We start from the raw sequence: 14257 nt of genomic DNA on the forward strand, positions 1-14257 counted from the left end.
ATTGCGGGGGGATATATAACCCAGAAACAAGAACTGTATGGTGTGTGTCTTGGTAGAGCAGAGGCTCCTGGCGCACCCAGCGCTGTTTGCTTGCCTTTATTCGTTTAATAAATTGTTAATTTTGATTGAAACCCTATTTGGGACTCGGTCATTTATCACAACAAGTGTTACAGATGGCCTTCCCATTCTTAGGAGAAGTGCTTAAAAGGAAAAACGTTCTCACTGTATTGTGAACTGCTTTACTGCCAGATCAAATAAACTGGTTTACGGATAGGTTTGCTATACCAGTGTCAGATAAAAATAATGTAGTATCTCATGTGCGGTACAATGGAGAACAGGTCTGTCTTTGTTGCTTTATTATATTGTCTGACCATTCATTTTAAAGACTATATGTAATTGGGAGACAAAGCCTGCTCCCCCAAGTTCAAGATTCTTTTTTTTTTTTTTTTTTTCCCCTCTCTCTCTCTTGGTAAGCAGTATATACAGGCTTTAAAGACCAACGGATTTTTTTCCCTGGTTTGCTCTGGAGCGCATGCTAACAGATAGCTTTGCCGGTGGAATCTTCCTTCTGGTTTCTGAACAGCCTCTGACTTCAAATAGTTATTGTTAAAATGTTTGCCCAAGGGTAGTCTGAGCCTGCCCCTTCATGTTGAGGGCACATTAGTAGGCACAGTGCTTCTAAAACATACTTTATTCCTTACGATTGTTATTTAGCTGTTGCGTCTGTGGAAAATAGTTATTTTCTAGGCCTTGCAAAAAGGCCGTGGAAGTTTGACTGCGTGTTTGTTTTCAGCTGGCATTTTTAAGTGTGTCCCTCTGCAGCTTGCTTGCTTTCTGTAGAGACAGGAGCAATTGCTGCAGCTCTGGGTTGAAGTGACTTGCTTCAGAAGCCCTATCAAATAGCCTTTTAGTCTGTGCGCTTTCAGTTTTGGTTTGCCTGTAGACAGCTAGCGGTATTTCAGTCTATATTGCTGTGATGTTTTGTACACATATCCTACTCCTTGTACCCAAGTGGAGGGAAGGTGGAGTTAGTCAGAATATAGGAGGGGAGCCTTGATAGTATTTCTAAGGTTGGCTTGAAAAACAAAGACCCTGTTTTCTTTCAACTCAACATTATGCTGATTTCAAAAACTGTTCATCCCTGAAAGAATTATTCTTCTTTGTTTTCTTTGGATGATTAAGTTAAAACAAGTCAAAGTGATATTGACACACAATCTTTCTGCTTGACCAAATACACCAGAAATACAGTAATTAAAATTCACTTCTTAATGGAAAGTAGATGTTAATTATAGAAGTCTTTTGGGAATACTTAAAATGGAAAAGTAATCATGTTTATCCTGAACTAGAATAGAAGTAAAAAAAAAAGTTTTATGGCACTTGCATGATGAGTGAAGCTCAGGATTGGTGACTCTCTCTTGAGGACTGAATTATTTTTAATGTTTCTTAACCTTTGTTATACAAAACAAATTACCACACTGCTGTGTTACAGCAGCCATACCACAGATGGCCCAAAAGAGAGCTTTAACAGTGTGCTTATTTTGTTGTAAATGTGGTGCTCGAGCACATATATCAGTTTTCGTAAGTTTTGATGAGGCAGACTTCTGTCTGCAGTGGATTGCTCAGGACTATTAACCACACCAGTTCCCATAAGAGCAGATGAATATCTTACAGGGATGAAAACCTCTTTGAGTTTAGGAGTCCATTGAGGTAAATAGCCAAAGCAGAAAATACTGCCGTATAGGCCAGGCTATTTCTATTCTGTGCAGGGAGACAATATTGCAAGTAGTGATAGGTCTTGTGCACATTACAGTATTTTGAAATGAGGATGCCTTTTATGTTTAAAAAAATGTAGAAAGGTAACCCAAAAACTGTGTGATATGATTTGTGTTTTACAGGATCCCTTGTAAGAACCTTCACTCCTTTTTACTTTCTGGTGGAGCCGATGGACGTTCTGTCAGTTCGTGGAGCTTCTGTTGTCATGAACTGTTCAGCTTATTGTGAAACTTCTCCAAAAATTGAATGGAAAAAAGATGGGGCTTTTCTAAATTTGGTATCAGATGACCGTCGCCAGTTGCTCCCAGATGGATCTTTATTAATAAACAGTGTGGTGCATTCCAAGCATAATAAACCCGATGAAGGATATTATCAATGTGTGGCTACTGTGGAAAGCCTGGGGACCATTGTCAGCAGAACAGCTAAGCTCATGGTAGCAGGTAAGTCTCTTTTGTTTTTTGGTTTTTTTTTGTTTTGTTGTTGTTAAGTGTAACTAACAGCACGAAAATGCAAATGTATAGTCTGCCCTTGCAAAAAGAGAAAGGCGAAAGGAGAAGATGGTTTCATCACTTATCAGTGAGACTGGGACCCTATCTTTCTTTTTTACTAGCTGAAAGTTGTCATAGATGTCTAAGCAGCTTAATGTGTGGGTATTTTTCAGGAAATGCTGAAGATCAGGAAAACTGAAATGAGTGGATTAAAAAAAGGTATCAGGAGCATGTAATCACAATGATGATTTACCACAGCTTAGAAGGTGTAAAAGAGTAGGGTTCTATTTTATGTATAAATACCCTTAAAAATAAGTTTCTCTGGCTGCTTATATGTTGAGATATATCTGCCCTTTGTCATGAAACATTTGGGAAGCTCCTAAAAGCTAGTGATGTGTACAGTCCCTAAAGAACTGGAAGAGTGGTGGAGAAAGCAGGAGTGCTGGGGGTTTGTGTCACCGAAATCGGGAAGAATGAACCTCATAACACCAATGTAGTGTTAGAAGGCAGGCATTCTTTATTCACGGCACCGGATGCACGGGGGATCGCTCCACCTAATGCGCATACCATCAAGCGGCAACTTGTCCGTTTATATGTAGCAAAGTATTACATATGTATGAATTTTTCCGATATGCCTATATATATGCATAACCTGTCTCTGCTTTGTATTAAAATTAGCTTCAGGAGGTCATTTCCATAAGTCCCTCCCCACTGCGCCTGCTCAGTGCCTCCTGGTGGTGGTCGTCGGGGGTCGTGGGGATGAAGGCCGATGGCTCCTCTTCGTCACCGCTAGTAACCCCTTGTTCTTGCGCAGACTCAGTTGCTCCTTGGCTCTTGCCCAAACTGCAGGGTTGGTGTAGACCAGCTCTTGAGGTAAACACCTGGTTCTTATCAAAAAACTGTCCTTTGTAAGGAGCCACAAATCTTTCTACATCAATTAGTTCTCATTCCTTCTAGTCTGGCAACCTTGGCAAACTGTTATTATCTTTTTGCTTCATCCCCTCCCGATTCTTCCCGTCCTTGAAAAGGGTTCTAAATTCACTAAGTAACTATACTACAGACTTTAAGAAGAACAAAAAAGATCCAAGCTAGACACTACTGACTTTAACAAAGCAACTGCAAGCTAGACAAAACTAATTTTAGCAAGGTAACAGCAAGCTAGACAATAAGGCCTAAATCTTATACATGTAAGCCGTTTTACATTTGGGGTCTTTTTGACCCTTAGGGTATCATTTGCATTTCTCTATTTCTTGAGGTATGAACAAGGAAGTTTGAAAAGTAACAAACAGCGAAAGGCTTAAAGCTTTCCTGACAGACATCAAGAAGCCCGAGTCATAACCTCACCTTTGGTGTTTTGAGTAACCTTTAGATGTGACTTGGTAATAGCTTTTATTTAGGGGGTAGAAAGCAGTAAGCAGGTGATTTTTGCAGGTAAAAATAAAGAATACAACTGGGGAAGGTCATCTGTTTTCACAATGTCATTTGCTTATATCTGGGGGATCGGGAGTGTCAGACTGTCTGTTTTGTAAACCGTATAGCTGGAAGAGACTTACAATTACTTTGTAAGAGTGAGACTTGAAACAGCAGCCAAAAGAAGGTAAATGAAGGCAATGTAACTAGGAAAGAAGCCTGTGAAGCAGTTTTCTTTTGTTTCTTTAATTATGTTTGCCAGCTTTTTTCAAACAGTTTTTTTTTTTTTCTTTGCTTTAAGAAATGTCTGGAGGTAATGAATTCTTTCTGACTAGTGCTACAGCATCTCCCAGAGCTGCTGCTTACTGTCATTTATATTCTGATGTTGTTTCGATTAAGTTAGCTTGTAGCATTGTTATGAAACATCAGAAATGTCAGAAATAAAAAAAATGGGGTTTTATAACTTAAAGGAGTGACTCTCAGAGTCTCTGAATGAGAAATACATTTCTAAGTTTGGCAACGAGGACAATAAAAGCAGTTCTCACACACTTATCTCTGGCAATTACCACCTTCTTACATTGCTGCTGTTGTGATTAATTCTGCTGCTTTCCACATGAGATCATTCACCATCTTGCTTCTGTTATCATTCTGGTCTGTATGATCATTAGGTGAGGTTAATGGGGTTAAAAATTAAGGTAATCCAAAAAGTCTTCAGAATTTCCAGTTCAATTTTTCTGGATCAATGTAGAAGATACTATTTTAATTGATAGTTTTTTAAAATGATGGAATCTTAGAGAACCTTTTAGTATTTAAAACAAATAAAAACCCCAAATAAACAAAAAACCTAAACAAACAAAAAACCCAAACCCAAACAAACCAAGGCAATTCTGGTGAGTTTTGTTTTCAAAAAATCTTTGCTAGAAAACTAAACAACTATAGTCTAACCCAAGCCAATAAGAATGTTTACCATGCACCCTTTGTCTCATGTTGGCCTAGCGGCTGTATTAAAGATTATTGATCAATACCATGTAATAAAAATTGGAATTTTTTTTTGTTCAGAATAGAGGAAATGCTCTTGACACGTGTTCTGCATTACCTTATGCCATCCTGTTCAGTTAAAAACCCGCACAAGAGCATCCTCTGGCTGCAGTGTGCATAAGTCATTCTGCTGCTCCAAAAGATTTGTCAAATGTAGGTGTGTGAAAACCTATTTACTAACCCAGTTAAGTGCCAAGAGCTGGGCAAAAGGCTACACAGTTTAATCCTTTAGTTAGGGGGAAGGGTGGCTTTGGTTGCTGAAGGCTTTGGAATAAGAGGCGGAATACTTAAATTCTGGTTTAACTGTATTGCCGTTCTCGACCTCATTTGAATCCCTCAGTTTTATCCATGGTTTTTAATATTTCTTCCCCCCTCTTTTAATTGGAAGCTCTCAGGCTGCAGTAAGCGTGGGGATGGTTAGCATAGTCTGGTCTCTCCTTGGCCTCAAGATAACAGTGGGAGGCAGCTAATTCCCTTCCTAACTGAGCAGCGGTATGCTGAATTCATCTGGTGTGCATGAACGCTGTACTGTGATGCACCTGAGCTCTTCAAAAGAGACTATTATGAAGCATAGCTTGCATGTTTTAGCTGCTACTTAGTTGTTAAATAACTTCATTACCTGCAAAGGAAAATATATATGAATGGATATAGGCTTTGAGATTTTAGTCTTAACTGCACTGTTTTCCCTAACAGCTGACAGATAACACAGAACAATCTACCTGATGTGAGTCTTGCATAAAGGTCTAACATGCTGATAAATTTTGATAAACTTCTCAAATTATTTAATGGACTTCTTATATGTTATAGTTTGATGGATCTAAAATTTTTATACGTCAGAAACTGAAGCTCTTTTCTTGACATAGGATGACAGATACCGATAATGCAGGGTGTTGCAGGGTGACAGAGGGGCTTAGTCAACCGTTGTATGAAAAAATCAAACCCAAACGCACACTCTCAGTACCTGAATGTGGACTGGCCAGACAGTGACTGAATGCTTGATGTTAGACACCTACTTTCTCGGTTTCTTGCTTCAATTTATGTTTTTGATACAGTGCTATGAATGTGTCATGATGGGAATACTGATGATGGTGTGGATTGGCAGGTATGTAGTGCATTTGACAATGCGCTTTTAAAGGACCTTTTCCATATGTGGTAATGAATGAGAAGCCTGTACTCTTTGGTTTTTTTGAGGTGTGAGAATCAAGTTTTTTGTGGCAACTGAGACTCGGATAGAAATCTTTTTTCCTTCTTTAATCTAGTTTCTCATGTGATTGTAGAAAACAAGTTAGAAGTTATGATAAAATATCCCATTATGAAGAATACTTTAAATCAGCACAATTAGCCTGTAACTTGAAGTTGTATGCTACCACACCTTGGCAGTAAGTTATTTACTACTACCGGAGTTCTAGTAGAAAAGATTTGATTTTTAGGAATTGCAAACAGCAAGAAATTTTTTAGTTTTCTTTAATGATCGCTTGTTTCAGAATACTCTTATCCCTCTCTCCTGTTAAGTGTGTGCTTCCACATTTTGGTTCCTTCTACCAAATGAAGGTTGAGATTGTAGTTTCCAGCATTTCTTTCTTTCTTTGTGCAAATTTAACTGTGTTATCATGCTTTACATTGGATTGATGAAATTATTAATATATTTTTAAAAGTGGTTTTGCTTTCTTTCACTGAAACCACCCAAAAATTAGGGTAGTGGAGGGAGATTGTGTGGTGATCATATAGTCTGGGTAACATACAGGTTTTGCCATTATTATGATGGATTCGAACTAGGGAAGGTCAAAGGAACTGCCTAATCTATGTAAAGTCACAACACTTTTTAATCAGTCTACAGTATGTTTTCTTTAACTGGCTTTTCAAATGCAAATCTGTCTTTGCTACTTAAGTGCCAGTTAGATCTTAAGAAGGCTGAAGGGTTGGAATAGGTCTTACAAAACAGGGATTAAGAAAAAGAAATAAAACATGTTGGGGAGCTGTGTCTGTAATTAATATTGGAAAAATAATTTTAGTGTATTTTTAGTATTCTAGTAAATTTTTTAAAATTACTGTATTTTAGTAAAAAGTATAACTCTACTATTTTATAAATATTCCCGAGATGATTTTTTTTCCAGCCACTATTTACTGCTACTTAGTTAAAGCTTTCATAAAACTTTTATTGAGAGAACAGAAATGTGAAGATCTGAAAGGTCTGAAGTGTGACAGTGGCACATCATACGGATTTGAGTTCTATATATCCATTTAAAGACTGTTCACTAAATTATTTATTTCAGCTCTTGTTGTCTTTTTCCCCCCCAAAAGAATCGATCTGTTTTTCTTTCTCCTCTTCCACTTATCTTTTGCATTTGATAATTCTCGGCTTTGAGCTTTACATGTAACTTGCTCGGCTGGGATGAGGTAGCTGTGTCGCTGCCTTGATACTAACTTTTGGGTATGTCCAAATTTCATTAATTCAAAAAGCACCTGCTGATAACTTATGACCTTCTTTTCTTCTCCCACTGTGATTAAACAATGTCATTATATTATTATTTCTCATTTAAATATTCACAGAAATTTTATTTTCAAACCTTCATTTTGTAATTACTTTTAAAAAGAAGTACAGGCAAATCACTTCTATTAAGAAATATTCCTGCCGTGTAGTATCAAAATCTTAAAAGGGTTCAATAATCAGAAAAAGCGGGTTTGGATTTAGTAAAAACTTAGTATTTCTTTTGGAACCATCTGAAAACATTACATGTGCAGCACCGTCCAGACTGAGCACTGTTTCTTCCTGAAAAGTAATTCTGAAAACTATGATGGTGAAGCTTCGAGTATTGTTTTGTGTTGAAAACCTTTTCCATTTATAACTAGAAGTTACTCAACTTGAGGGGGTTGAGGCACATTGGATACCTACTTGGAAGAAAGATTTGGAGTTTAATTCCAGGGATGCTCTAGCACTTTGTGCTCCTGGTGTTCTCTGTAGTTCTCTACTTTTCTGACCTGAATAAATCCTCCTCTTCTTCCTCCTGTTAGTTCATTCAGCTCAGGCTCTGCTGGACTGCTGATGCCTCCGGCTTCAGATCCTACTGCTGTGGCATGGTGGAGGGATCATTGCAGCTTTATTAATAAAATTTGTCTTCACTGCTTTTCCTTTCAGAACTTCATTTAAAACCTTTGTAGTGATATTTTTGTTTGTGAAATCAAAGTATCTGAAGGCTAAGTGTCAGAATGTGTTGACGATGCAATTGCCTGTCCCTTTCTATATGGCAGGGTCGTATCCATGTGATATGCAGTACACAATTGCTTTCTTTCAGTCTGACCTGTGTCCATCCGTGTACAGAATCAAACTCGCGGGCCAGGAGGTTGGATAGGGTTATGTGGTGAAAGAAATGCTCCATGCTGTCACTCCATTGGGTCTCGTACAGCTTGGGAGATACATAACCCCTTTGTCAGGGGATTGCAAAAAGTGAAAGTGGTTCCTTAGTGAGCAGGGGACGTAAGACTAGAGGCAGAAAGCTGTGAACTGTAATTCTCTAACCTGCTGCGTAGCATTGCACAGAACCTCTCGATAATGAGGCTGCCAAGCCCTTGAGTTGTGCTTGAGTGATGTGATTTACTTGATGCCAGTACATCAGTTGTAGAGAGTGAACTGCACTTGAGAAATTGTTCCAAGTTTTAGCAGGCTAGATTGCCTTTTTACGGTTTCTTTGCATCTTGACTGTACCTAGCTTTGGGCTTCCAAATTGATGACTAGAAGAGCTGTCTGTGTAAGTGCCACTGAAATTGGAGGAGGCCTGGATGAGCAACTGCTGTGGTATTTAATGTAACGTATCTTGGAGGAATTAACTGAGTTATGAGCCAGGAGATGCTGCTGTCTAATCCTGCTTCTATTGCAGGCTCATTATATGGTATCAAGAAGATCTCCATGCTTTGCCTTTTTCTCAATGGGCTAATAAAGACTTTCTCTTCAATAAATTTAGAGTATTACTTTTTATAATATACCAAGATCCTGTAAATGAGGACACTGAGAGAAGAACATGTAGAAATAAGTAATTCAGTATCCATTACAGTTTTTGGATGATAGGCGGTAGGCAAAGTTGTGGCCAAGAGATGATTATCCAGGACAGGATTATTCCCTGAGCATGGCTTGTGGGAGGGAGGAGGACCTGGATGGATGTGTTCTTGCAACTAAAGCTAGATCTATGCAAGGCATGTCATCAAGGAGATATGTTGTGGTTGTGAGACCTTAATTTCTGGTATGTTCTAGGATTTAGCTATTTAATATAAAAATAATTTATTTATATATAAACAATGGTGCATAGTTAAACATTTTGCTCAAACTTTAATTAGAGTTGAAATTTCATCTCTGCTTTTTGCCATAACTGCTAAGAACCGCATAGAAGTAGCCAGGTTGTATGTTCTGGAACCTCATGTATTTTGCAAAGTTTGCCTAACTTCTAAGATAACAACTGAATAGCATTTTATTTCTGACTGGGCCGTGTGTGTCTGTGCCGTCCCTAGAGGATGAGCTTTAGTTCAGTGGCTGAGCAGAACAAACTGTGCGTATACCAGCTCCTGGAAGATGCAGTTAGGTTAGAAATAACAGCAATTTTTTTACTCAGTATTGCATATTTCCTTTAAGAGTGAGGTGGGAAAAAACCCTCTTGATCTGATCTTCATGAATAAAGAACTTTCTGTGCCTTGGAATTGGAAAAAACCTAGGAGCCTGGATACTTCAGTGGAGGGTACTTAGGAGCATTTAACCAGTAAAAGTGACAGGGGTGATAAATTTTTCTTGCAAAAGTACATTTTCTATGAAAAAAGCTTCTGCATTTTTCACTTCACTCTGTAACAAGTTAGCTTAGATGAAAATGCATTTCTTTTCAATGACGGGTAAATGGGAAAGGTGGTTTTAACAAAACTGCAGTTTGTACAGCTTCCGTCAGCTGTTATTAAAAATGTGAGAGTTGAGACATTTAAGACAATAAATGTTCTACCTTATACGTCATTCTATATTCTTACAATCCACACTTGTCCAGTTAAAGTGAGGAAAAAAAAAAAAATCTGTGAGCCTTTGGACTGACCTGTGCTAGTACTTGGACTAGAAGCAAAGGTCCAAATTCAAAACTATTACAAATACCTTCAGCGTAAGGTTAGGAAAAATGAATTCGTAGACTTTGTCTATGTAATTTACTTTTTTCTTTTTTCTTTTTTTTTTTTTTACAGTGCATAAATTTGGGAGATGGGAACTGAAGCAATTGAAGTAATTTTTGATATTGAGTGCTTTGCTTTTTGGGTATGCAACCTGAGAAGGTTTGCCTTTGTGAGAGTGCTGTTGTACCAGCTACTTCTTTCCTCCTTCCTTTCCAACAAAACCCAGACACATGCCAAAACAAAATGGTGTTGATGTGAAACTCTGATCTCGAATGACTCGTATACCTCTCGCATGGCATTTGAGAGTTAGGGTACAATTTTTCTTCTGGAATTTGGTTGAATTTAATTCTTTTTAGGGGGCGTGGCAGGAGAGGCTTGGAACTGCTCACGGCTGAAAGAATTCTTTTAAAATGAATCAGTAGAAACCTAATCAAACTGAAACTGTGGCGTTTCATACGTGGACTGAAAATGTTGGAGAGATCAGCAGGGTATCAATGTAGTAACTTCTCCAGACTGAGGAGGGGAAGAAGTGTTGATTCTGAGCCAGGACCTGTTCTCTCTTGGGCAGCAATTGGTCTGTCTCCCTTATTTTTTCTGGTGCATATGCCAGGAATTGCTTCCTGTAATTCCTCGAGCCTGATTTCAAGTTCTCGCCTATCCAGTTAATTTATCCTGCTTTTTCAAGTGCTGCCTTCTGTCCAGCAACTCATACGAAAGTGGTATACCAAGTTCTGATTTAATGTGAGACAGCTTCTTGCCACATCTGAAGCAGATAGCCGCACAATTTGTCTGCGGCTGAACTGATTATTCTGGTGCTGGGTGAAAGCCCACAGCAGGAGAATTTTAGACCTGCGTATTTTTAAACTCTTCATTGATACCTAATGACCAAGTTCTAGCCTAGGTGAAGAGATTCTAATTTGCTAGTTGAATGATGCCAAACCCAATGTTCCAATTTAAAACTGCAGGTTTTCTTAAGCTTTTGTGTTTAAAGTTTATTACATCTAATACTGAATAAAATCAAAGAGCCTATTTTGACTACTATCCCTGTCCCTAAATTGTGTGGGGTCAGTGAGCTACTTAAAGCTTATTTGTGCTTGTTGGAGGGTAACAAATCCTCTCCTGCAGCTATAGGAGAGGGGGCACAAGTAGATCGCTAAGACTTGTGCCTGAGCTTTCTGCTTTAGTTACAATTTAATATTACTGTTCAGAAAAAAACAAACTGGTCTGTATTTTCTAGAACGGTGTTAATATTTAGTGCAATGAGATGTCCTACGGAGCCTGGTCAGAAAAGGGCAGAGGAATGATTATGGATCCTTTTCTCAGATGGGTAAATGCAGGAAAAAATCCAAATTGGTGAAACCTCAGGTGTCTGTTACCAGCTATTCCATTTCCATGTACTGGAAATCTCCCTTCTGCACCATCTTGTTTAAGAAGGTTGGGGTAGCTAATCTTGGTTCTTAAACAAGCAGCACAGAAGTGTTTAAATCCAGGGGTCATTCATTATGTTAAGGTTTTCTTAATTAGGCATTATCTTAGGTGCCATGTTCCATGTCGTTACAAACCAAAAAGATAAGGTTTTATCAGTACCAGTTTGCGACTTAAATTGTTAAGTCCTATAATTAGCAATAGCTAATTTCTAGAGAAGCATGAATTCTGTGGAAGGGAGCTTTGGTGCCAAATTTCTAAAATCACTTGAGTTTATAGTAGATGATCTGTCGGTGGGTGATTCTAGATGGTGATACAAAAGTAGAAAGTGAGAGCATGTTGATGATGCATCAGCACTCCTAAACAAGAAAGTTGGTTAAATTTTGTTCAGATTAACTTTCTCATTTGTTAATATTTTCACTCAAGTATGTATTTTTCCTTACTTATGTTCTGCATGTCAGCACCAGCAATCCCTTTTGTAATTTTGCTTGACAAGTTTTCGCATAGATTGCTTGCTAAAACCCGAACTGTCAGGCAAGCGATAGTTATATATGCAGGCTGTATTCTTAACTGGGAGTTTTCTAGCATGGGATTCGACAAGACGTTTCAGCTTTGATTAGTGTAAAAGTGAAGGGTCACTACGCTGGCATTGTGCAGAGTTTTGATCAACTGAATATTGTGTTTTGAAGATGATAAGAACTTGTTCTATCACATCTACCCAAATGAAAGCTGACACAAAAGCAGTAAGGGTAAGAAATATGGCAGAAAAGTGTGTGTGATAAATCCTTTATTTTTTTTCACAATAGAAATTCAAGAGGAAGTTTAGTGACAATGAAAAGGAAAAAAAATGGAGGAAAATTATTTTTAATAAGGATAAATCGAGTTATGAAACTTGCTATGGTTGTTTTCAGTGAGGTTAGTTCTTGGTAACATTCTTAAAAGCATAGGATATGTCTCATCATCCACAGAAGTACACTAGAAATAAAAATGTTAAAAAATACTAAAAGCCCCTGCAACTCCTACTTATTTGCATGTATCAGCCCCTGTTTTGGGGGTGAGAATGGGGCAATGTCTCTAGATAATTTATAGGTTTCTGTAAAGGTGTTGCTCTTCCTTCTCTAATAGCTTCTGAAGTCACGTTCCTGGATTAGATGCAGCATCAGTCTGCTTTTTTTGTGACTGTTCCTAAATCGAACACATCAAAAATAAAGCAAAGAAAGGTTTTGTTATGGAGAGACCTTTTAAAAAAAAAAAATGTCTCTGGTATGATGAGCTTAATAGCCAGCAACTGCCCATGATTCAGGGGTCAGCAGTGCGATAATCCACACCTTAGCTGTTTTTCTCGGGATCCCTTTGAGTGAGCTACAGTTTTGTCGAATAATTTGCTAGTTATACTCCTTTTAGTCTTTCTTCTCCTTTCTGACATGCGTCCTTGTTGTCTTTCAACATCATCTGTTTCAGCTAGATGTTTGAATTTGCAGAAGTTCTTTCCCCTTTGTATTTGTGTCTCCTGCTATGTCAGCCTTCAAGTACTCTATTTTTGAGGGGTTTCTTTGCTATTCAGGGATTCTGAGTCTTTCTCTGTGAAATTGTTTAGGTTATTTCCTATCTCTAAATGTCTGTTGTCAGGTACCAGCTTTCTTTGTCACTGTCTATAGTTGCCTGCAAAAGTTTTTCTGATCTTTCCTTTCTTCCAGTTTCTTGATAAATTTATCATGACAGTGCTCCCTGTGCATTAATCTTCTTTGAATAGTTTGTTCACATGAGCTTTCGGAATTGATAGCCTCGCCTGGATCTGAAATTATTTAACCTGTCAAGCTCTTTTCTTTCACCAGAACACTTGGATCTTATTCTTCTTTTGTTATGGATATTGATTTCATTTCAGAGAAATTGTGAGCCTGTACTTTTTTTTCTTTTTTAAAAAAAAATTGATCAAGACCTGAGGTTTCTTAAATGATGAGGCAATCTGCGTACCTTATCTTAAGGTCTTCTCTTAAAAAATTCCACAGTGCTTTCCTCAGTGTCCTCCCTATTAGAGTGATCTTCAGCAGTACCAAATAAATTATCCCATAGTTTACACCTCCTCAGTTCATTTTTCTGTGCTATTAAAAATGTCTACTTACCACGTTTCTCAGTGCGCGTAGAGATCAAATTGCTGTGGCTACTGCAGCTTTTTCTGCTGCCTTGAACTTCTGCTATTGATGCTGGAGCTTTTCTCTTTTTTGGCCCTCTAATTGCAAGCCCTGTCTCTGATTTTAATGGTGCTATTATTTCACCTACTCGATTAGCAGAATTATTTTTTTCCCCTGCATTCCTGTGCCATTTCTTGCAGCACTTTCTGAGCCTGACCTTCCGCTGTGCCATGGACAAAACCCCCCACCTCGCCCCCTACTACGTTTATTGTACTTTATGGTTGTCATCGATGAACTCTGTATTTTTGAAGATCTTCCTTGAATCGCCTTTCTTGTTCCCGTTTAATTCCTGGAATAATTTGTTGGTCTTTTCTTGATATCTCCTGACTAGAATTTGGATTTGTTTGTTTAGCCTTGGTCTGTTCTCTAGGCTTGTTGTCATTGGTTTTCAATGCTTTTAATACCTGATCAAAGATCAGTTCTTCAATTCTGATCTCTTTTGCTTCCTCTAGTGGGTGTCTGAGCTACTTCCATCAAGAAAGGCTGGATTAAATTCTTGCCTAGCATTTCTTCCTTCTACATTGTTAGGTTTTTGAAAATATAGCTGAACCTTATTGCACCAGGTGGCTTTCCATAACTGCTTCACTCCTAGCTTAAGCAGCTATACACATTCAGTTACCTTAATCAGAAATTCTGCCGGGACGCATTCTGCAGCTGCAGAGCAATCTTGTTAAGACTGTGAGGTTGTCTGATTTTCGTTATTGCTGGTGACCTGCTGTTAAAATATGCTCTCATAACTCAGAAAGGACAAATATGTTTGAGCAATTGTAAACTAGTTTTGAATATGAAATTCCGCAT

At 38.2% G+C, this 14257-nt stretch overlaps 1 protein-coding gene across 1 annotated transcript in view; it reads left to right on the top strand.

The window, feature by feature from the left end:
- The first annotated feature begins 1916 nt into the window (after window positions 1-1916).
- Window positions 1917-14257, top strand: part of NEO1 (neogenin 1) — a 150412-nt gene continuing 138071 nt past the window's right edge. Inside the window, exon 1 of the mRNA XM_035899461.1 lies at window positions 1917-2213. Within this exon, the coding sequence (XP_035755354.1) occupies window positions 1943-2213 (271 nt within the window). The 5' untranslated portion in view covers window positions 1917-1942. The remainder of the gene's footprint in view (window positions 2214-14257) is intronic.

Source organism: Egretta garzetta, unplaced genomic scaffold, assembly GCF_000687185.1.
Source record: "Egretta garzetta isolate BGI_Z169 unplaced genomic scaffold, ASM68718v1 scaffold287, whole genome shotgun sequence".
NCBI lineage: Eukaryota > Metazoa > Chordata > Aves > Pelecaniformes > Ardeidae > Egretta > Egretta garzetta.